General features: G+C 41.2%; 5 protein-coding genes and 1 long non-coding RNA gene across 7 annotated transcripts; 5 read left to right on the top strand and 1 right to left on the bottom strand.

Annotated features, from left to right (window-relative positions):
• Positions 1-2,509: 2,509 nt before the first annotated feature.
• LOC129590227 (uncharacterized) lies at positions 2,510-11,030 on the top strand. 2 transcript variants are annotated; one of them, XR_008690724.1, is made up of 4 exons: positions 2,510-2,730; positions 2,899-3,010; positions 9,807-10,501; positions 10,703-11,030. It is a non-coding gene; the product is annotated as an uncharacterized LOC129590227 (long non-coding RNA). The 2 variants fall into 2 exon arrangements; XR_008690723.1 differs by lacking the exon at positions 2,510-2,730 and having other exon boundaries at positions 2,780-3,010.
• Positions 11,031-12,887: 1,857 nt separating this feature from the next.
• Positions 12,888-14,693, top strand: LOC129590237 (cation channel sperm-associated protein 1-like). Its single transcript, XM_055485359.1, has 4 exons — positions 12,888-13,316; positions 13,476-13,822; positions 13,907-14,099; positions 14,170-14,693. Exons 1-4 carry the CDS (start codon positions 13,083-13,085, stop codon positions 14,668-14,670), a joined length of 1,275 nt encoding a protein of 424 aa, XP_055341334.1. The 5' UTR covers positions 12,888-13,082; the 3' UTR covers positions 14,671-14,693.
• Positions 14,694-15,085: 392 nt separating this feature from the next.
• On the top strand, positions 15,086-16,097 carry LOC129590194 (uncharacterized). Its single transcript, XM_055485282.1, has 4 exons — positions 15,086-15,265; positions 15,384-15,504; positions 15,563-15,752; positions 15,825-16,097. Exons 1-4 carry the CDS (start codon positions 15,191-15,193, stop codon positions 15,829-15,831), a joined length of 393 nt encoding a protein of 130 aa, XP_055341257.1. The 5' UTR covers positions 15,086-15,190; the 3' UTR covers positions 15,832-16,097.
• Positions 15,323-18,016, bottom strand: LOC129590190 (myosin heavy chain, non-muscle-like). Its single transcript, XM_055485279.1, is given in 4 exon segments — positions 15,323-16,016; positions 16,185-16,414; positions 16,417-16,992; positions 17,063-18,016. Coding segments are annotated over 4 exon segments (1,716 nt in total). The 5' UTR covers positions 17,757-18,016; the 3' UTR covers positions 15,323-15,800.
• Positions 17,850-19,180, top strand: LOC129590191 (uncharacterized). The gene is made up of 2 exons (XM_055485280.1): positions 17,850-18,272; positions 18,350-19,180. The coding sequence occupies exons 1-2, from the start codon at positions 17,914-17,916 to the stop codon at positions 18,834-18,836; spliced, it is 846 nt and encodes a 281-aa protein (XP_055341255.1). The 5' UTR covers positions 17,850-17,913; the 3' UTR covers positions 18,837-19,180.
• A 147-nt stretch (positions 19,181-19,327) lies between these two features.
• On the top strand, positions 19,328-20,808 carry LOC129590192 (uncharacterized). The gene is made up of 2 exons (XM_055485281.1): positions 19,328-19,923; positions 20,021-20,808. Exons 1-2 carry the CDS (start codon positions 19,619-19,621, stop codon positions 20,436-20,438), a joined length of 723 nt encoding a protein of 240 aa, XP_055341256.1. The 5' UTR covers positions 19,328-19,618; the 3' UTR covers positions 20,439-20,808.
• The last annotated feature ends 319 nt before the right edge of the window (positions 20,809-21,127 follow it).

Here is a 21,127-nt window from a genome sequence, read left to right as displayed (position 1 = left end):
AGGCTACAAACGCAAGAGTTTGCGCAATCTAACAATTCGCAGCAATATGGGAAGCGTATGGGCTTTAACATTTTTCCACGTAGTCCTATTTTTGTTTCGCTTGGAAAAATGTAGCAGATTTTTTACGGTCACCTTATTTTTTTAATAAGGTCACACAAGGTCCGAAATAGTGTCCCCTTTGTCCACCATAGCAGCAAAAGTGTTTGTTTTACAAAATTTAATTAGGAGAAAAAAATTAATTAATGGGGGTTTCGCTCATGCACATGCCACTCGTATTGCATCTTCAATAACAGTCGCCAAAACACGTGAATGCGGCAGAAAACGCTGTACACTGCAGAACCTACGCAGCGCGGCTAACAGCTTGCCGAGAAATTTGCTATTATAAAAAGTCAGTAGTACAAAGGATAAAACAAACAGGATGGTTAGCAAATAGTAACGTATTACGGGAGAAAGCACTTAGTAGTTATCGAGTATCCATTAGTGGGTACGTCGATGATAGCCACTAACCAGTTTCACTCGGAAAACCTACGCTGCCTGATACGCTCGGTTTCTTTATTAGCAGCTTGTTTTCTGATTGAAAGTAAAGGAAAGAAACGTATTTTTTCTTTTTTATGTTTCTTTGCTTTTTCAGTAGACGACATTATCGACTCTGCCATGAAAAACCGGATAATCGACAAAATTACTCTGAAATTCCCGCAACAGCGAACAATACACCCGAGGAGTGAACCCGTGGTACGGAGGCAGGGGCTTGGAAATTCAATTGAATTTACATGCGAAGCCTCTGAAAATACATCTGAAATGTCAGTCCAAACTATATCTTGGTTGCATCAGGGTTCAAGGGTGTTTGCGCATGGTCGACCGTCGCTGCCAAATGAAACGAAACAGCTTTATCAGTTTACGCAACTCAAATCAGTGTTCATCATGAAGATTCTGAACATTTCCCTCCTGTCAAGCGGTGAAGTCATATGCACGGAGTTATTAGATAGAGGGGAGATGATGATTAAACAATATCTGCTTTTGCCTGAAGTGTCTCGCGCTAGCGATATCTTTGCCGATCGAATGCCGGCTTATAAAGTCAGCGAAGGAAACAGCGTCATTTTCTCTTGCAACATTCGTTTGCCGGTTTCGGAGCACATCCTTCAAAATATTGATAATAAGCTGATCTGGCGTCATAACGGGAAACTTCTTTGCATTCCGAAACAAGAACCCTACACCTCGTTTTCACCTCATGATTTCGAGGGTATTGTTCCCATTCCAGATCCAGTAGGTTCCCAAAATTTTACAGTTCGTCCCTATTACTCATTTCGCTTAAAATTTCGCAATACCATAAAAACTGATGCCGGAAAATTGGAATGTTTTTTTAGGCCTTATGAGGAGATTCATGACTGGATAGTGCAGTCTACCAGTATAATTATTACTGATGATTGGTAAATATTACCATGATTATACAAATGATAACATTTGCTGTATGTACTGATAACAAGCAAATCAGACATTCCTTGTAAACAATCTTTCCGAGCTTTGAAAAAATGTGCTTCTGTCAGTTCTGTGGTGGTACCGTTGCTATGTAAAGTAGAGAAACTTCGCAAAATAAGTATGAGTGCGCGTAGCACAGACACGTTAGTGGCCCAATGGCCACCACGATAGTGCACAGCTTGCACGTGAGTCCGCATGATGAAGATGTTCCGGATACGCAGATCTAGATGCTGGAAAAGTTACAGTCCTTTTACGGCAGGATAAAAGACGCCTTCTTTATACAAAAATACATACAGTACTCGTATCGCAGTTCGCTTGCTGGGATGCTGTTATACGCACTACGAAAACTGAAATTGATAATGACCAGCTTGTGAATTAGCTAAGGGGCCATCAGGCGAGCCGATGGTATGTGAGGCGTAGCGCGCTTGTCATTTCGATAGAACACAACATATCGCGGGGCGCGGGCCAGATGGACTTGCCGGCCAGTGCAGTAATACGAAAGTACATACAAGGTAGCCTCGCGCATCCGCGCTCGGCACTTAAGTACTGGATAGTATTGGCTTTGTTTTGCAAAGGTCATTATAAATATATAAAGGCTGACGTTCGGAATTTCTGACGTTCTGACAATTTTAATTTTTCACGTTCTGAATTTCTGATGTTCTGACGTTCAACGTTCTAACGTTTTGACGTTTTTACGTTCTAACGTTCTTACTTTATGACGTTTTGACGATCTGAAGTTCTGACGTTCTAACGTTCTGATGTTCTTACTTTATGACGTTCTGACGTTCTAACGTTCTGACGTTCTGACGTTCTGACGTTCTAACGTTCTAATGTTCTGACGTTCCGATGTTCTTACTTTATGACGTTCTGACGGTGTTACGTTCTGACGTTCATACGTTTTGAATTTTTGACGTTTTGACGCTCTGAAATACGTATGGACTTTTGCATGACGTAATAATATATAATTTTACCTAAAGAGCAAGTATTTATGCATCCGCTGTAGTCTCCGTGGTTACAGTCATTATGTTTTAAAGCACTTTTTATTGCTGTGCAGTGAATACTTCTTCGAGTGCTCTTTACGTTTCCTATACTTAAGACCTGATGAAACCATCTTTTGACCACTGGTTAATAAAAACAAACAAAAATCTATTGGCACACCTATGGAAAATATGGAAAATTTCAAGACCAAGCTGGACTTAAACTGACCACGCGTTGACGAGTCTATAAAAACGGCGCATAAATACGCTTTGGTCGGTAAGCTTGTATGAATATATATATATATAAAGATACATACGATATTCGTCTCACAACTGAGGTTGAACTAGATTAAAATGTTTTGAACTATAAGCGTTGTTTAAATGATTGGTTCATATAATTATGAAATAAGCTGTGTGCAAGAATGCACGGAAAGTTATTTTCCAGTTGAAGGCCTAGTAACTCCAGCTACTAGGAAGCAGGAAGATCTGCAGGAAGATGTCGGTGGTTACTCGAAATGATAATATAGATATTCTGGAATTACCATACAACTATACACGTAAGTCAGGCAAAAAAGTTGTTTCTCCGCCTTTGAGATCCAAGAAAAATTTTTGTTGTGAAATACCTGTATGCCATAAATACTAGAGAGATAACAACAACACCATAAAAAGTATTAATTTTGGAAATGGGTAATTTTTAAAAACTGCATACTTCCATAGTGCATGCAGATATGGCATACATCCAGGATAAATTTTCTTCAATTAGTTAAATTTGTTTAAAGCAGGATGGAAGTGGTTTGCCTAGCAGATGAATTATAAAATACATCTTTGACATAATCCGACATATTACAAGCTGAGCACGGATGAATATTGGCTTACGACGATTTTAAAAACTTTGTATTTCATGTGAAGTATATTGTTTAGCATGTGATTCAGTTTTTCGAAAAGTTAGAATGGCAAAGCCAGCCAGACAACTACTCAGGATGGTTGTTCGCGACGAGCGTACTGCGTTGTTGACCTTTTACATCTAGAGCTTGTTTTGTTTTTTGCTCGCCGGCTAGGTTTCTGTTCATTCTATTGAAACTGCCAAATTATTAAGCTACTCTAGCAAATGCAGCGGCCGGGGTGATCACCCAGCTCGTGGGACACAAGAAACGCAGAGGCGAAGCCAACGCTTTTCTTGTTGTTTGAGCGCAGTATAATGTGCCCCTGGCGACAGACCAGCCATGTTGGCCCTATGGCATCCATGGTAACAAGCTTTTGAGTGACCACTGGGCTTAGTATTTTGGAATTTGCGATAAGCAAGCGGCCAGTACCCATGCTATAGATACCATGACTCGGAGGCACTGCGTCATGCGTCTGAAAGGGATGCTTGCCTCTTTCGCCTTGCGAAAAACTGTACGTGCGATGGACCGGCCACGGGCAGATACAGGGCAGACCAAATTTTCCCTTCTCCTGTGATTCATCCATCGTTTTACCTCTCGCATGTGCCTGTGCACTTGCGGCCTAGCGATTGTCACTTTTGGTAGTCGGGCCCGTCTCTCTGTGACCATAAGTCCATGACCGTTCCTAGTAAGCACAGTCTTAATTGCTTTTTAATTACTTTCTATGACTTGTGCTCGCGATTTTCGGGCATGTGTACTAGTCCGGTTGCTTATCGCAAATCAGATATTGTGAAGATAGCAAACAATGACTGGCCTCAGCTCACCCGCCAGACCGCGAGGTTTTTAGAACACTTTAAAGCAGTAAAATTGGATGGATAGAAGAAGCTGAGATTTCCGCGGTCTAACGGGAGAGGCCAAAAACCTGCAAGAGAAGTTTAGTATTCATATAACCAATTCTTATAAAATACAGGGGTGCTACGCCAAGTTGGGCACTTTTGTAAAACACCTGCCAAAAATTTCTGTACGCTGTTTCGTTTTTGTATTTGGACTTTTCCCATGCCACTTTTTACTGCGAATCCAGAAAAACTAAAACCGGCGCCATTTGAGCTGTCAGTAGCGGGCCGAGCGTTGATTTAGGGGAAGAGGTAGCAGTCCTTTTTGGGCTGTTTACATCTGCCCTTCTAACAAATTCACCAATCGATATTTTTGCGCGAACTTTTCTGTAAACTGTTGAGTGACCCAAAAGATATTTGTCACGGGCCAGGACAAAAATCTTTCGCGTTCAGTGGTTGACTTAGCGCTGCAACAAGGGGTATGTCCCATAGACTTGTATGTTAAAACTGGCCTACCGAAAATTGTGGTTGCCTAGCGCATAAATTGAGAGAACCGAAAACTAATAATTTTCATGAATAAATTATAGGTCCTGTTAGTTGATTTTATTATGCCGCGAAATACTTGCCTCACAGGCGGGAAGATGGGAGCGCCAGAAGAGCGGAAAAGAAAATCAACAAAGCAGTAGCAACAGAAAGTCATGGTGGCTGTTGATGTTTGTTATGGCCGAGTGTTTTCGGCTTCCTATATGGATTGTAAACGTGAAGCTGACGCTTAGTGCTTTGGGAACGAGATTTCATCAGAAACGACTTTCTCTGGCATTCTGCGGCTGCACGGCAAGCTCGCAAATAAGGTCATCACTTCACATTGATAGTGCTTGCGGAATCACTGCAAAGGTTAGCTTGACTGAAATCGACCGTTGTCAAGCACCTCCTACCAGAGAACTGGGTGATAAACAACTGTGGTTTATCACCTTAGGACTACGACCTCAACAGAATTTTTAAAAAATTAATGGGGGTGGGGAAAGCTGGCACTCCATACGGGTTTAGCGGTATTTTTTAGCTGGTCTACTTTAGTTTTCCCCTCACTGCGAGTTGAAGCATGTTATAAATGTAGAGGCCTCTGGTTCAAAAGATGCCTAATACCTTCGGCAGTCAAGTAAAAAATATTTATTTATTTATTTAATGACGGCAGACATGTAGTAATTTTTTGAAAAAACTGCCCCAACTTGGTGTAGCACCCCTGTAATAAGGCCGAAGGGAAACTTGAAGATTGCACGATCTTTGGACCAAGTACTTTGTTGGCCCAAGGTTACATACACGCTTTGTTTCGTATCATTACAACGAATTTTTGTATATTGTATAAGTCAGTACAATAAAAAAATTTTATTTAACAATACTTTGTCACAGTTTCAATAAACAACTTGCGACATGGCGCATAATGTTTATTATTTTAAAAGCATTTGCAGGTAACACACTAAATGATCCAAGTAATCTAGCTTGGGAATTTGACTAATAACAGCGATAAAAATGCATTTTTCTGTACACATGATATGATACAGTAAGTAACAATAAGCAAGTATTACGTCTAACAAGTAAACTTACCATGGTCAGTAAAGCTCACCTGATATCAGAATAGTACAAGAACTTAAAGTTGATACTTGAAGAATTATAGTCTCTGTGCAAAGTCCCGTCATACTGCGTCGAAGTACAGCTTACAGTAGTCATGCGCGCTATTGTATGAATATGAGCGGATGAACTGCGGCAAAGATCACCTCACTGTGCTTTAGTAGTCTATTCTTATTTTTATAAACAAACATGTTATGTGTAAAAGGAAACTGTATTTGGCACAATTGGTTCCTCTGCATGGGCGTGAAAACTTGAGCTGATCACCGTATACATTTCAAAATCTGAACGAGGATAGCATTTTTTCCGTAGATGCGTATGGTATAGGCGAGCACGCGGTTCTACCGAAATGGCACAAAGGAAGCCGAAATTTCACCTCATTAGCGATGGCACCGTTGTCCGTTGCTAATTGTAGTACTTCGCGCTTTGCCCTGCGTGGACTTTACCGTGATTAAAAAGGGAGATATAAGATATATATGTCATATGATCAGAATGATTACATTTTTCAACTTGTTTTCAACGAGGTAATCAGCAGTGACGCGCACAGCGAAAAACTCTAGAATGATAAAGAAACATTTGTTATCTAAAAACTTATTTAGGCTTCCTTTGTTGAGTGGCGTAGACATTTTTAAATTACCCGCCCGGACTGCAAAACACTATCTGTAGTTGACGCTCAAGAAGTCGAAGAGGTTTATTGACAGTTAAACAAGTTACAGTGCGGCAACTAGTTCTCGGGAAACAAAGAAAAGCGGAGACCGCCATTTTGTTGTGCCACCCGGTACTTGTCTGCTTTGGATCAACTCTTATTTTTGTTGACAAATAATTGGGGCTTCTCGTCTAGTAGTAGCTTTAGCTTGTTAAGTCAGACAGCATATGTTTGTGTCACTGGTTTTTATTGTTAAAATTTTATCACATAAGTACTCATGACCGGTTCCATTAATCGTTAATTTATCGGAGCCATTCATGAGTACGTCTGTGATGCACAATTGCACACTTGGGTAGTGGCTACTGCAGTCGCTGTGAGTTGGGTTTTATTTAAGTACTTATACCGAAATTATAGCAATTGTTATGTATTTAGTATTTACTGTACTGTACATGTACCGCAGTACACTTTGAAGTTCGCTTTAGAGACCAACTGTCATACAACGCCTAACTTAACTAAAAATAATTTTTTGTAAAATTGCATATATCTGTATCTATACGTGTCTGTCGTGCCGGTTCGGTGCATGAATGGAAATAAAGCCTGCCGGTTTATTGCAAATTTAGGCAAATGTTGGGATGAAATACCGATTTTTTATCATTTTATCATTGTTTGAATTTGCGATAATGCATATTCTGTTGGTGAACATTAACTCTTCATAACATTGTGAGTTTAAGCAATTTTGCTTTTCCCTTGTGATCGCAAATGGAAGCAAAAAATGATTTATTCTATCAAGGCGTATTGAGCTAGAGCTGCCCGGATTCTATGGATGAATAACGTAATACTTATTTCACCGAAAGAAGCCTGGGAAATATATATATACGTATGTAACTGCTTTTTTAAAAAAATTGATATTTGTGCGGTGTGTGGTATATACATACGTTTCGATAAAACTTTTGGCGAAACTTTCACGTTTGGAATAGCATAATTACGGAAAAGCCTGTATTGCATTAAGGCAGTAAGTCACGGTTGATTTCTTTACCACCCTTTTAACCAATGCCCAACGGTGAACACTAACCATTAACTTTTTTTGTGTTTTCACGATAACTTTCACACATTTGTCGTCGTGAGCGTTTGTTTTAACACTCCTTGCGTTAGCACACAGTAAAGTTTGGTGTGGATTTGTGCTCGCATAAAATTTGCTGTTAATATCGTCTGATAATTATACTCTGTTGAATTTTTGAGCACAATCACGTCATAATAGCTTACAGGCGTCAAATTACTGTAGCTTCCAAAAATGCAGCCTCGTTACCTGAAGTACTGTACATTGAGCAATCCGATTGCACACAAGCTATTGGTATCGCCCTTTCACGCTTTTTTGTATCCCCGTTGTGGTCTCGGGTGGCAAAGCTCTTGTGATCTCGGTTGGCAGGCTCTTGTGATCAGTGACTGCCTGGAATGTCATCCGCTTAAAGACGCTACGTGCAGTAAGACGTAGGTATCTCTTGCGATAGGGCGTAAAGTCAATGAATAATTTAATCATACGAGTACGTGCATCCGGTTTACTTATAATCTAATGCAGTTTTTGCTAACTACAAGAGAAAAAAGTTATCCGGGTAGCTCTGTCCTGGGTAGCAAAGCAAAGATAACTGGAAAAGCGGGTTTACGTGTTAAGGGCAATTAATGATCGACAAATACTCCTGGAAAAGTTCAGGTGTATGGAATACTGAAACGGGAAGCAGCAAGTCACGTAGTAATAAAGTGATTAAACATAAGGATGAATTTCCTGTAAGATGGAGCCTTTCTGGCTCTGTATGACGTCTTCGACCTTTCGTCTTCGACCTTTTTCGCCTTTTCCTTCTCCTTCGCCTTTGTGTTCTTGCCTTCTGATTATTTCCACCGTAATTTATAGATAATTCACGAAACAGGAACCAATCGTACCGAATAACAAAAAGCATTAATTACACACTCACCAAGGCGGTCGAACGTCAATTCTCTATTTTGTGGACCGACAGCCTTACGTCTTATCGGTCTGGTTTCTCTGTGTTTTACCTTTTTAGTATTTTTTCTTGGGTTTCTAAGCTTTTTTGGTGTTTTATATGTTTTATTTTGTCCTGTTGTGCTTTCCTTATCATTTTTTGTTATATAGTTTCTTATTATTTCTTGTGTTTGATTTTCTTATGTTCTCTTATGTTTTCTTATGTTCTTATAAGAAAACTTAAGAAAAGAAGTCATACCAGAAAAGACGTCATATGAAGAAGTAAAATGTGACCTCATGCAAGAAGTACAGAATGAAGTCAAACGAAAAAGGTAAAATTACTTGCACAGAAAAGTGATATCAAAGGATCAAAGGGCGCTAGCAGTTTCACTGGACTGGCTGGGCTGGCTAGGCTGATATCGGCGGAAGATGAAGGTAGAAAAAAAAGTACGGCATGCGATATTATTTTTACTCGGTATCCATACTTTATTCACTACCTGACAAGGCCGATTGCGCCACACTTCCAGCTTTCTTTATTACTGTCGGTAAACTTTTGTGTATCATCGGGATTATGTATTAACGTCCGTCCTATTATCTCGAAGATGAAAGTCATTTTTCAAGCAAACTGTGGTATTATAACTAGTACAAAAAGTTTATAACTAGTACACAAAGCAAACTATTCTAACTTATTCTATTCTATTCTGTGGTATTATAACTAGTACACAAAGCAAACTATTCTAACTTTGTACAAAAAGCCATGAATGTTTTTCTCCAAAAAGCACGAATCTCGGTATGTGTCTTGGTTAGTGTGTAATTAGTGATCAACGCATGTTTTTCGATTGGTTCTTGAATCAACAACTTAATGTTATGTATCTGTGTCTGTACTGTGTGGCCTTGTTTTGCGATATCTCGTACAAATTACGGTTGAAAACTATACAAGGCGAGAGAAAGGCGGGGAAAAGGAGAAAAAGGTAGAAGGCGAAGGCAAAGGAGAAGGAAACCAACCAATAGGAGAAGGCGAAGGAGAAGCCGGAAGGAGAAGGCGAAGGCCACCATATATAGCCAGCATTTCCACACTGCAGATGCGTTTGTTGCCGGTGACAATTGGCATATTCCCGCATAAATTATTAGTCAATGCTTTTAGTGGGCAGCGAGACATTCAACGGTTCTTTTTTGGTTGTCCACCGCAAGATTTGGAAACTGAGTTTAATTTAACTTAATTATGGTTAAGGAGAGGTCTCGCGATCCGAAATGTGGCGAATGCGTTGACCACTGTGCTAAATGGTTAGCACAATGGATCGTAAACCCTGAGATATTTCTATCGGTATTATTAGGAGTCCTAGTCGCCTTTCTCATTTTGGGGATCATATACTGTTGTATTACATGGCTAATGCGCAGATATGGATGTCAAAGGGAGGCCGAACCGGAAGCCGAATCGCTTATGAACCCTGGAACAGGCCGGAATATCTCACAGCATCGTAGCACATATGGCACCTCTTCCCGAGACCGCAGAGATGCCACAGTTCTACCCCGTAGCCGACTGCTCCATCAAAACACCACTCCCCCTCCGCGATATGACACGCTTCTGTTGGCCAGCATCCCAGAACACGACAGCGTTAACGAAACCGAAGAGTCCACACCTGAGCCTAATTCAGTTACAGACCAAGCGGAAAGTATAGTGACCGGCAATCTGGACTGTTTAACCGCTTCATTTGTAACAGAAAATCATTCCGATCATTCTGTTCCAACACACCAGGAAGAAGACATCGAATGAGAACATTGGGACAGCAATTCATTACAATTAACTGAGACTGAGTTTCAGGAATCAATCAGTAGCAGTACCAGCTCATTTATAGATTTTGATCCGCGCCAAGAATATCGTCACACCGACACTTTAAATAGCCAACACTCATCTTCGCATCAACATCGCATTATGGCTTCCGGCGTTACAGACAGCGATGATGCGAGCACTACACGCCGCCTCCTACCCGATTTACCACACCGTCGACGTCGGTTACCAGATATACCCCGTGGATCTACCGGAACGCTGACACATTTCCAACAGGCCACTGAAGTGTTGTCACCAGGATTAGGTTAGTTTCTAGCGGTCTGTATCTGTATCAGAAAGGATGCGAATTTATTCTTTGGATGAAAAAATTAAGTTATAACGAAACCTTTTTGTGCTTGTACTGACCATAAATGCATGAATACCGTAAAATTTTTTACGCATAAAAATTGTTTGTCCTCACAGTGTGTATTGCTTTACGAAACATTAAATGTCATTTATTTCATAGCGGAACTAAGTGCTTCTTTACCTATGTCGAGCGGTTGGCGTGGAGGCAGTGGGGCCACTCGGACCGGAAGCCTCCCGGCTGATTAGCGAAGTGGGTAAGATGATGTGGCTGGAAACAGGCGAGAAACGTGCAACGGAGTTTTTGCGCCAGAGGTTCAGCATCGAAATTCTACGTGGAAACGCGGCATCCATCCTGGGAACGGCACCGGCCTCGGCTAACTTAGATCAAATGTTCTCTGTAATCCGGCCGCACGTTTCCGCTGTTTGTTAATATTAGGATGTGATGTTTCTTTTGTGAATTGTAAGCTTGCCTTTGTTTTCGTATAAAATATTGAAAGTACTTACTAATTATCGGTATTGTGATCTGGCATCGCGATTCGCATCGACCAATGTTTATCGGTCCCGGTGATAGGCACATTAATTTTCTTTAAACATGATACAAACATGGGAAATATTGCAGTAGCTCTCCTACTTAACAAACTACCTCAGTACGAGTATTTTAGATACATACATGCCTCGTAGTCACACAACGCAAAACATCTAGCAATCAGCGGCTACCAGTGACAGAAAATTGTTTAAAATAAGTAGTATATGCGAGTTGCAGCAGTTACAATATGGGCTCAGTTTTATTTGTTGTTCTTTAAGAAGAGTCCTGTTTCTTATTCAATACAGTTGTAGAAACCGACGAAATTAGAAATTGCTGACATATTATGCATTTACACCTGCAACTGTTGAAGTGCGGCTTGGAACTTTGAACTTCCCTCGGTGTGACACATTCTAATAATTTAGTAACTTGTTCCGAATTTTGAAATTCGGAACACAGGCCGCCCACAGACTACCTATAACATCATCGGCGTTATCGCTGACCAATCAAATAAAAGATAATTATTGAATCTAATAACATAACTGGGCTGGTATACACTGGGTACAAACACCCACTGCCGTACATATTTGAGAAGCAACTACCACAAAGTTGTTACCGGTCACGAGCGGCAAAGTGGTATTAATGACCCCTATGAAATTCAGTAACTTTCGATTGATCATTTTCATCGTTTTCTAGCTTGCTCTATTGTCTAATTGATTCAATTGGCAATAAACTGTTAACTGCGCATGCAGCAAACTCAACACACTGAATTTGTTGATTACAACTGTCCTAAACGGCTAAACGTGTACACGGTGTACAAGTCTTTATAAACATGGACCTGGCATTCATGCAAGCAGAATTTCCTATCTGCAGCCACAAAGACTCATGAGCGAATAAATTTGACGTTGGCTTTCTGTCAATTCTGTTCTCGGTAATTATGTTTACGAACATTAATATTTAACTGCAGTCGACTTCCGACAACGTTGCGCTTTCATGTCATAATTTACTCAATTTTGTTTTCGTAAACCGCCGGCAGTTGCACTCGTCAATAATTGGCAACATTTAATGTGTAAACTTCTCTAGAATAGGCGGTAGCATAACTTGAAGACTGTGTTTAGAAATATTATAGTAGTAGAAATAATTAATAATCGCGTAATCGCAAAGTAATAATCGACCGGAGCGTAGCGGAGGTCCTCTATATTCAGGATTAATACTTTCGTTGATTTCTGTCCGTTACGAAAGGTCGTTACGAAAGGTTGTTACGAAAGCCATTTCCAAAGAGTAAATGGAAGTGCATACTTATGTTGCTAAGTCGTAGTATTAAAATGTATTAAACAGAACACTAATGAAACGCTGCGCTTCGGTCCGCCAAATGCACGCCAACGTCCATTTTTCCTAGTAATAGTAATTTGCATCGCGTCGTGTCCATTGCAGGCAAACGGTGTACGTGTGCATGCGCTTAGGTACTGTTAAGATAATACAGTACTCGTAAAAATTTTATTGACCGGAGGTCCGGAGCGTAGCGAAGGTCCTCTATATTCAAGAGTAATACTTTCGTTGATTTCTGTCCGTTACGAAAGGTCGTTACGGAAGGTTGTTACGAAACCCATTTCAAAGGGTTTCGTAACAACGTTTGTTTGTAATAAATTATTAAAGTGTGTTATACATGCTGTACTTAAAGGAAATGCTGCGTTCCGGTCTGCCAAATACACGCCACCGTGCATTTTTCCTAGTTATTATAGTAAGGCTCTACATGGCTCCGTATCGTTACAGGAACGTGTGCGTACAGGCGTACAATAACCGTACCTACAAGGCACAACGAACAAAATCTAAAAACTGAAAAGGATAATAATTGTAATAATTCGGTACATAATACTATTATTGCACACATACATACAGTAAGAAGCGAATACAGTAAGGGGCGTTTCAGTAAGGGTTTACTTGGGGGCCGCTTAGTATAGGGACTTCAATGTCAAGCAATTAGAGCACAATAAAAGAGCAGTGGTTCACATTTTTGATGATAAAGTTTCTCCAACAACGCGTTTTTGTGGCATATTTTATTTTCGACTTCAATACATTGGACAGAGAAGCTGTCATCAGCATGGAAGTCCGTCGAAGGAAGCTTTCAGCTTACGAGCGTGTCGTTGGACTGTGTGAAAAACCCCCAGATACTCCTTCAAGCGAAATACTGGACAAAGAACTGTTCCAGGACAAAACTCGAAAGGAGAAGTTCTTTGATGCTGTTTTAGCGGTACTTTATTCAAAACTTAAAGCAGTCTATATTTGATGTAGACATGCAGAGAACCTGTACTTACGATTAATTAACAGAATGAAATTTATATTGTATACCACAATTTTTATCATACGTACAAAGAAACCATGTGGGATATGTGTGTTGTGCTTTCGTTAGTTGATAAACAACCCCATATTTAACGGAATCGTGATCGCGGCCATCTTGTTCAACATGATTGTCCTGATTTTGTTGACATATCCTGAATATGCAGCCAGATTTTCCTATTTTTTCACCGTCTGCGACTCCTTTTTTCTGGGTGTGTACCATGTGGAAGCCATTGTTAAGCTGATTGCACTGGGAAGGAACTACTTCAAAAACGGTTGGAATCTGTTAGACTTTTTTATTTTGCTCACGTCGTGGCTGGATTTCCTGTTTCCTTTCTTTCTTGGAGCATCGACACAAGCAACCAGGGTCCTTCGTGTATTTCGAGCAATGAGAGCATTACGAGCGCTGCGGATGCTACGGTATGTTGGTTAAAGATTATGCAGTACTGTTCTCTGCTATTTTTGTGTTAAAGGAAACTAAAAATAGCGTCGTTTATGTTGCAGAACAATCGCATTCCTACACAGTTTACAAACCATCGTCAATACTGTATTTTCGTCAGTTTCCTCAATGGTCGTTATATTAGTTCTGATGCTCCTCTTCATGTACATGTTTGCCGTTATGGGAAGACAGCTATATGCAGCGCCATCACCATATTACTTTGGTGACCTTTTCCGAGCAGTTACCACACTGTTTCAGGTAAGATATGGAGCATTCCCAATCGGATATTTATTTATACTAATAAGCCGTCTTGAATGTATTTTTGTAGTTATTGACCTTCGACAGCTGGTTCTACATGTACGATGACGTCACTCGATCCGATTCTAGTTATTGGCACTTCATTATTTTCGCAATATCGTACACATTAGTGGAATATTTTGTCTTCCTCAATCTATTTATGGCGGTGCTAGTGGACAATTTTCAATCACAGCTGAAACATGATGACATCACGGCTGAGGCTGACCTCGAAATTGAGGAATTCATGAAGGAAATCAAGACTGAAAAAGATTCGGAGAAGGATGAACAGGAAGAACAAAATGGTACTGAATGGCCAAGCGGTTATTCCACTTCGCACTACAACCCGTATTTGGAAGACTTTGGTCATCGACCAATGGAGGAGCGTATCATTTATGTACAATTCTACCGTTTGCTTTGTTCTTTGGACTATCATGCTTATATTCAGAAACAGAATTATTCGCTTATGCACAAGCTGCTCGATAAATGTCAAGATCCTAGGCTGCTACTTAATAGTCAGTCTGATCATGATTGATCAGGAAAAGTAAAACGACATGAAACAGCAAAATAACTGCATAACAGAATCTTCGACCTGAAAACTACTCTATAGGGTTGGTTCGGTTGGTGTATACTGTATAGTACGTGTGTACATGTCTGTTACTGAGGTCGGTGTGGCGATGTGTAATTCCGCCCAATGATGGCGCTTTTGTGCCAGCATAGTATAATCCATGCTTCCACTAATTATGGTACCAGAACGCTCGTTTGCAAAGGATTGCGGATAAGAAACCTAACAGAATGGGTATCAAAAATGCTGCATTTAAGAGATCTGGGTATCCGCAGTTTGATAAAGCATGTGCATACAAAATGATAACAAGGGGGCTTTGTATGAAAACGATGGTTTGGCCGGGGGGCTAGATGGTGCAGTGCGGCATTCCCAAAGACTGCAACCATTCATTGTAATAATAAAATTATAATAATTAACGGCGTTCGTATCCACAGTATGCGAAGTAAAACCACACTAGTATTGCAGAGAAATAGATGACACTTGCGACAAAATGTTGTTAAACGCCAATCTTTTGTGTAATTTGATTGCACTGATCAGGTTTTTTTGCTTTGCAGATAATGTGCAGGTAGGCACTGGGGGTTGTCTAATGCGGTACTGGGACTCGCGTGTCTTCTGAATTTGCGTTTATCGCACTACTTTCAGGTCTGATCCAAATATATTTTGCAAAATATTCAGTATTTTAGAGCAGGAAGAGTCCAAAACAACCAGGCAAAAAGACATCAACATGGAAATTACGAATTCTAGAAGTTTTAGCAATCATCTTTGGAGCAGTAGGAATACTTATTATTCTTTATATCACTCGAAGTAAGGTGCGCCTGTTCACATTACTGGTCTACTGATTTGCTCTTTTATGTAATTGTAGGGCGGTGGTGCTGTATTAAAGCCTGCCGCGGTGAAGGCTTTCTGAAAAACGAACTGCGGGAACAGATTGATGCATACATGCCCGGGATGAGGGTTGATGAAGATACAGGAAGAACTGAGTATTACGAGCCAACAGAGGAAGAAATGCGCGCGTTAGGAAGCGTTTTGAACACTATGCGCGAAATGGCACAGTATGTTGAAATGTTCCTTGTTTCTATCAAACGCAAATGATGCAAGTGTCAGCCTTGAAAACCAAATTTCAGGCCATGAGTCGAAGGGCCAGCGGAGGTCGCTTCTTCTATGTAAATCATCGGCGGATCACCAGGTTTTGCTGTTGGATTCGCAGAAACAGTTTCTTGATTGCCGATATTAACCGGAATTCCGAATTTTTCTTCGATTTTTCGTACATAAGCCTCTGCTGGTATTATTAGATCGTCGAATCTCTGCACATTGTCCTGCAACAAAACATTAGTAAGCAGCACCGCCGCGAACTTGCACTTGAATTTGCCTCAGTTGCGCAATTGTGCAACTATGTTATACATTCTCCTTATTCTTATAAACAAATACGTGTATCAAGCAAAATACTCGTATAAGTGGTAGAGAGGTTCGTCTCAGGAACTTACTGCGTTCTCCATGTTCATCATGACAAACACCCGTCGTAGAACCATTTCGCGTTCTATCCAGTTGAATTCTCGGACATGGTCGACTTTTCTCCCGCCCATGACAAATCGTATTGCATTGACAAACGCCCTTTCCATCGTGCTTCGCTCTTGTTCTACAATGCTGCCAAGCTGCCTCATTCGCATGACCTCGGCCTTGCCCACTGCGATGCTGTGTTCAAGACGCCGGATTCCTTCGTTCGCAACCCCAGCTGATTTTCCACAACCGGAACAATCCAATTAGACCGTTTTTCATACTTCTGAAGCTTTTCGTGAAAATTATTTTGAGCATTCTCATTCCGTCGGCGAAGAGTGCGAAGCTCTTGGTACAAACGATCCGTTTGTGCGCTAAACTTTCGAAGGTACTTTAACGCGTGCTGTCGCCGGTTTAGCACATGGCGCAACTTGCTATTAAGGGATGCTTGCTCAGCAGTAAGGTCTTTATCTCTTTGAAGCCACACATTTAAAGCGTCTTGCACTTTGCAGTGCTTATAAAACACAGCCATAGTCTCGGAATCCTCATTCTGCAGTGCCCTGTTGTAGTTCTCTTCGGTGAGGACCACCAATCTTTCGGCAGCCATGCTCTGCAGTTTCTGCTGTTCCATCTCTTGTAAAATGTAAACGTTTTCCAGCTCCTCTTCCTGCTGCTGAGAGCGATCTTTGATCACGTTTTGGAGAGCTTTAACACTGGCCTCTACGCGTTCTTTGTCCTCGGCGAAGTTGCGAACGAAACGGATTTCATTCCTCATTCGCTCAATGTTTTCATCTTTGTCTATGAGCGTAATACCGTTATGTTTTCGTTGCTGTAAATGCCGCCCGGTTTCTATGCTCTATCCCGTTACCTTTAATTACCTTTTTTAATTTCGCGACTCTGGCTTCTCTGCGTTTGCCGGCTTCCGCATTTGCTGCAAAATTCTGTATTTCCATCTCTTTGGTGCTTTCCGAAATTTCTTTAATTCGGTTTGTAGTTTCCTCATTTTTTCGCAGCAGCTCTCCAATATCAGCCATGGTTTGAGATTGTGAATTCTGCAGTTTATGCAGTAGTTTTTCTTTCATTTCCTGTGTCTTTTCGTATCGCTCTGTCAATCGACTAACTTCTTCTTCCAGTCGGGTGCAGCGCTCTTTCAGAACTTTAACTGACCGCTCTGAGGCTGCAGCAATCCCTTGTACTGTGTCAAGATCGCCCTTGCCAAACGAGTCGGACGAACTAGGACGGCTCTTCACTTCCGTATCAGAATCCGCTGCTCTTTCCGGTCTCGACCACGGGAGCCACTTGATCGGCTTGGAGAATGAAAGAGGAATTGGTGGGTGTCCATACGCGTCAAGCGCTGGCAGAATGTTGGTGTTTTGTATTTCGACTCTTGGTAGACAATCCACTTCGGCGGCCAGTGGTGGACATTCATGTTCAGCGGAACCAACAATCTCAGGCTCTGGACCGTCATCGTTTGGTTGACCATGAGTTGGTTCTGCGTTCTTTACCACATGAGACGTATAGGCGACTTCGTCTAATTTAGACAAAAATTCGCCGAAATCCATACCGGCAGCGGCCGCATACTACCAAGTTTTGCCTTTTGTTGAAGGTGACCTTTGGCGACTAGTTTTATATTCATAATGTGCTAGCAACCCTGGAAGCTACTGAACAACTTGAGAAACCTGCACACAGTTAAGATGTCAATCACCTAATAACTGGACTATGGAACCCGTACCAGTCGGGGCCGACGACCCGACGGATGCGCCACCTGCATCCGCTGGCGGTTCCTGGGCCGCAGCCTGGGGAACGTCTACGGGAGTGGATGACTATGTTCTATTTTTTCTTGGTTGTTTTACTGCCTATCATGTCTCGACTTCATTGCTTGGGGGTCCACGCATTGCAGAGGCCGTTCAAGCGTTAAATCGGGCACCCTTCGGTGTGCGCTTTGGGTTTTTCTTTATTTGCAGCCTCGTAGTTTTGGGATGGGTCGCTATACTGGAAACTGTTATACAGATGCTCGTGCCAGCCTATTTCATTTCCAGCTGGGGACTAGCCATTTCTGGAGCTTTTACATTACTAAGGTACGGCTGCGAGTGGCTAAACCGTTCGAAAGCTAAAGGTTACAAAAGGGTTTGCAGAGCTTATTCATTTCTTTCAGCGTTGGCGCTTTACGACTCCTTGTACGCAACACGGTGATTACATTAAAGATCGCCGCTGCCCTACTATTTATTGTGCTTCCAGTTGAAGCCATTCATTTTTATCTGATCAATAACTTTCGGAAGTGCATTCCGCTTCCAGTTCTGTATGTGGTCACACCAATTGCTATGATGCATTTTGTTAAAAACTACCTGGACAATTTTGGCCGCCAAGATAAAAAGGAGAACAAACGCATGGTGACTAACGAACCCTGTGGTTGCGGGGAATCTGGTGACGGGAGCAGGTGTGACGAAGACGAGCGGTGTCATATCGACGACGGCAGTTGGGCCAGGGATTTTGAGGCCTACAGAAGTTTGGGTCGATCGGAGCAGCAGAGGCTGGAGAATTTAGCTTTGAAGATCGATCCAGATTTCGCCAGATACAGCTGGGATCCGCGGTCGGCAATGTTTTATCAGCGACCACAACAAAAAACCAGTCATCGACGTTAATGTTTTCAAAATCACGGGCAGAGTAACTGGCAGCAATGCCGCAAAGTTGCGCCCTCAGGCGACCGAATTTGGGAGTCTATACAACAAAACTGTCGCTTGGACAGCTTAGAAACTATGGGAGGGCTTTGTTATGGATCAAAACTCAAGTAACCACTGCATGCGGCCTCGGCGGATGGTATCGTTCTTACGTTTTAATGTTTTTATAGGGTTTTTACTCGGTGAATAAATTTTTTAATTAAGTTGTGTCGCTACTCGATCGGATTGTGGTTTGCAAATGTTTTTTATATAAGTACAATTATAAATATCTAGAATTGCATAATACAGAATAATAATTATCTTTTCAATTTATGCTGTCAAGGTTTTTCTAAATCGTTTTGCAGACTGTGGTATGCGTATGATAGCGTTTCCGATAAAAATAAGTATGTATTATGTATGCATATATGTTTGCTGTCTATGGCCCGGAATAACGAGGAGAGGAGTCAGGAATAAGCAATACGGAAATAATAAAGAGTTTCGGAGCAATACGGATGGGTTTTCGTTTGTCAATTAGCGCAACCCTTCTAGAGCTCATCCGGCAGTTTCCATGGCCGTGATCATATGAAGCCTGAACTTTTTATATAGTACTTGAAAATTTGGTGTTTTCCAGGCATCATCTTTGTTCGATAATAAAATTCGGTAATCGGCTACCTCGATAATAAAATAATCGAAATAAAATTCGGTAATCGGCTAGCTCTGACTTTGCGCAAGCTTTGCGCTGCCAGTGCTGATCGTCACTTTACATCATGTTAGAATGCACGGGCGCTTGCAGGGCAGTTACAGCCAGCGCTGATAATTACATTGTCTTCTTCCTGGTTGGGCTGGGTGCTTATAATGGAGTAACCCATTTCTTGGGACATCCTCGTATTTCCGAGTTTCTTAATCACCTGCGATGTTCGGGTTTGTATTCGCAAGTGGGGTTTGGGCTTATTTGTGCACTGCTTGCGGGAGCCTGGCTGGTGGCCTTAGAGTACCTGATCCAGTTGATAGTACCTCAGTTTCAGATCTCCAATCTGGCCCTTATACCTGTGGTGTTTTTAGTTTTAGCCGGGTAGGTTACTGTCTCTTCTCCAGGATTAAATATAATTCAAACACATTCATTGCAAAACCAAGTCGGACGCATCATCTTACTACGGGCTTATTTTCAGTTTAGGTTTGCTCAACTTCTATGTGCAAGATAATTTCGTAACTGTCCGCCTTGCCCTCGCTATTTTGATGCCTATGTTACAAGTCGCAGCACTCCATTTTTATGTTATCAGCGAATTCCGCCAGTGTGTGCCATTACCAGTTCTTTATGCGCTTATTCCTCTGGTCCTTGTGACCATGATCTGGAAAACGATATCACGAGTAACAGTTAAGCCGCAATTGTGTCACGGCGCTTCCCCCGCCAGACACACTGTTAAAACGATACCAGTTCGCTCAACAGCCAGTTTTCAACGTCCACGGAAAGCGCAACCTGATTACTCACAGCCGTCTCAAGAGCCAGAATTTGATTACGCCCAGTTTAAGTGGAGTTACAAAGATGACCCGGTCATGAGAAAACGAGACGATGAGGAAGATGAGTAATGAAGTCAATTGCATTTTCAATACTATGTAATAGTATGTACTTAAACTTGTTGTGGCGCTTTTGGTTGGCGCTTACGTGATATTTTGCTGAAGTTTTACGGTGACCTTTTAAATAATCTGATGCATTTTTCGTTACAAAACCTGTCTACGTAATAATGATAAGTAAGTAAATATTTGTTCGTTTCAATGCAGTTCCGCATATTCTTTTTAAATTGATTAATTTTTTGTAAATATTTCTCTTCTGTTTTGATTTTAATAATTGTTAACAGTTCGTCTACTTGTACTGCTATAATACCATTAAGCAAACTGAAGCAAAGCAGCTAAACCATTGAAGAAAAAACTGACGAATTGAACCGGCTTATTGGATCGTTTACCCGAAAAGAGAATGAAAATACCCCTGGTGTTGCATAGTGCATAAGCCCCTCAATTTCGTATCATAATTTCTTAACTTGTTGTTGAGGCTAACCTTCACATTCGCATGCAGGTATCACTAATTTCTAATAGCAATGCCTGTAGTACATTTGCATAAATATTAACGTTAAGCAAGCATTAATAAAAACAACAGAAGTACAGCGATAGCACGTGCACTGAAAACAAATTCCAGCGTATATCGTACACCACATAAATACTATTTTTGGCACAAAACCCTAGACAAATTTACTAATATAGTTGATAACATACACACTGAT

The sequence above is a fragment of the Paramacrobiotus metropolitanus genome, unplaced genomic scaffold, assembly GCF_019649055.1.
Source record: "Paramacrobiotus metropolitanus isolate TYO unplaced genomic scaffold, Prichtersi_v1.0 Parri_scaffold0000039, whole genome shotgun sequence".
In the NCBI taxonomy this organism is placed as follows: domain Eukaryota; kingdom Metazoa; phylum Tardigrada; class Eutardigrada; order Parachela; family Macrobiotidae; genus Paramacrobiotus; species Paramacrobiotus metropolitanus.
The sequence above is the reverse complement of the archived record's forward strand: the minus strand, read 5'-3'. Positions and strand labels throughout refer to the sequence as shown.

What these genes read in the sequence shown, in the direction of transcription:
- LOC129590191 (XM_055485280.1), top strand. Translation starts at nt 17,914, where the DNA reads ATGGAACCCGTACCAGTCGGGGCCGACGACCCGACGGATGCGCCACCT. An exon ending in GGAGCTTTTACATTACTAAG is followed by an intron (nt 18,273 to 18,349) that starts GTACGGCTGCGA and finishes CATTTCTTTCAG; the next exon opens with CGTTGGCGCTTTACGACTCC.
- LOC129590194 (XM_055485282.1), top strand. Translation starts at nt 15,191, where the DNA reads ATGTTGTTAAACGCCAATCTTTTGTGTAATTTGATTGCACTGATCAGG. An exon ending in GCTTTGCAGATAATGTGCAG is followed by an intron (nt 15,266 to 15,383) that starts GTAGGCACTGGG and finishes TCAGTATTTTAG; the next exon opens with AGCAGGAAGAGTCCAAAACA. An exon ending in TATTCTTTATATCACTCGAA is followed by an intron (nt 15,505 to 15,562) that starts GTAAGGTGCGCC and finishes ATGTAATTGTAG; the next exon opens with GGCGGTGGTGCTGTATTAAA.
- LOC129590192 (XM_055485281.1), top strand. Translation starts at nt 19,619, where the DNA reads ATGTTAGAATGCACGGGCGCTTGCAGGGCAGTTACAGCCAGCGCTGAT. An exon ending in GTGTTTTTAGTTTTAGCCGG is followed by an intron (nt 19,924 to 20,020) that starts GTAGGTTACTGT and finishes GCTTATTTTCAG; the next exon opens with TTTAGGTTTGCTCAACTTCT.
- LOC129590237 (XM_055485359.1), top strand. Translation starts at nt 13,083, where the DNA reads ATGATAAAGTTTCTCCAACAACGCGTTTTTGTGGCATATTTTATTTTC. An exon ending in CGAGCGCTGCGGATGCTACG is followed by an intron (nt 13,823 to 13,906) that starts GTATGTTGGTTA and finishes TTTATGTTGCAG; the next exon opens with AACAATCGCATTCCTACACA. An exon ending in CAGTTACCACACTGTTTCAG is followed by an intron (nt 14,100 to 14,169) that starts GTAAGATATGGA and finishes GTATTTTTGTAG; the next exon opens with TTATTGACCTTCGACAGCTG.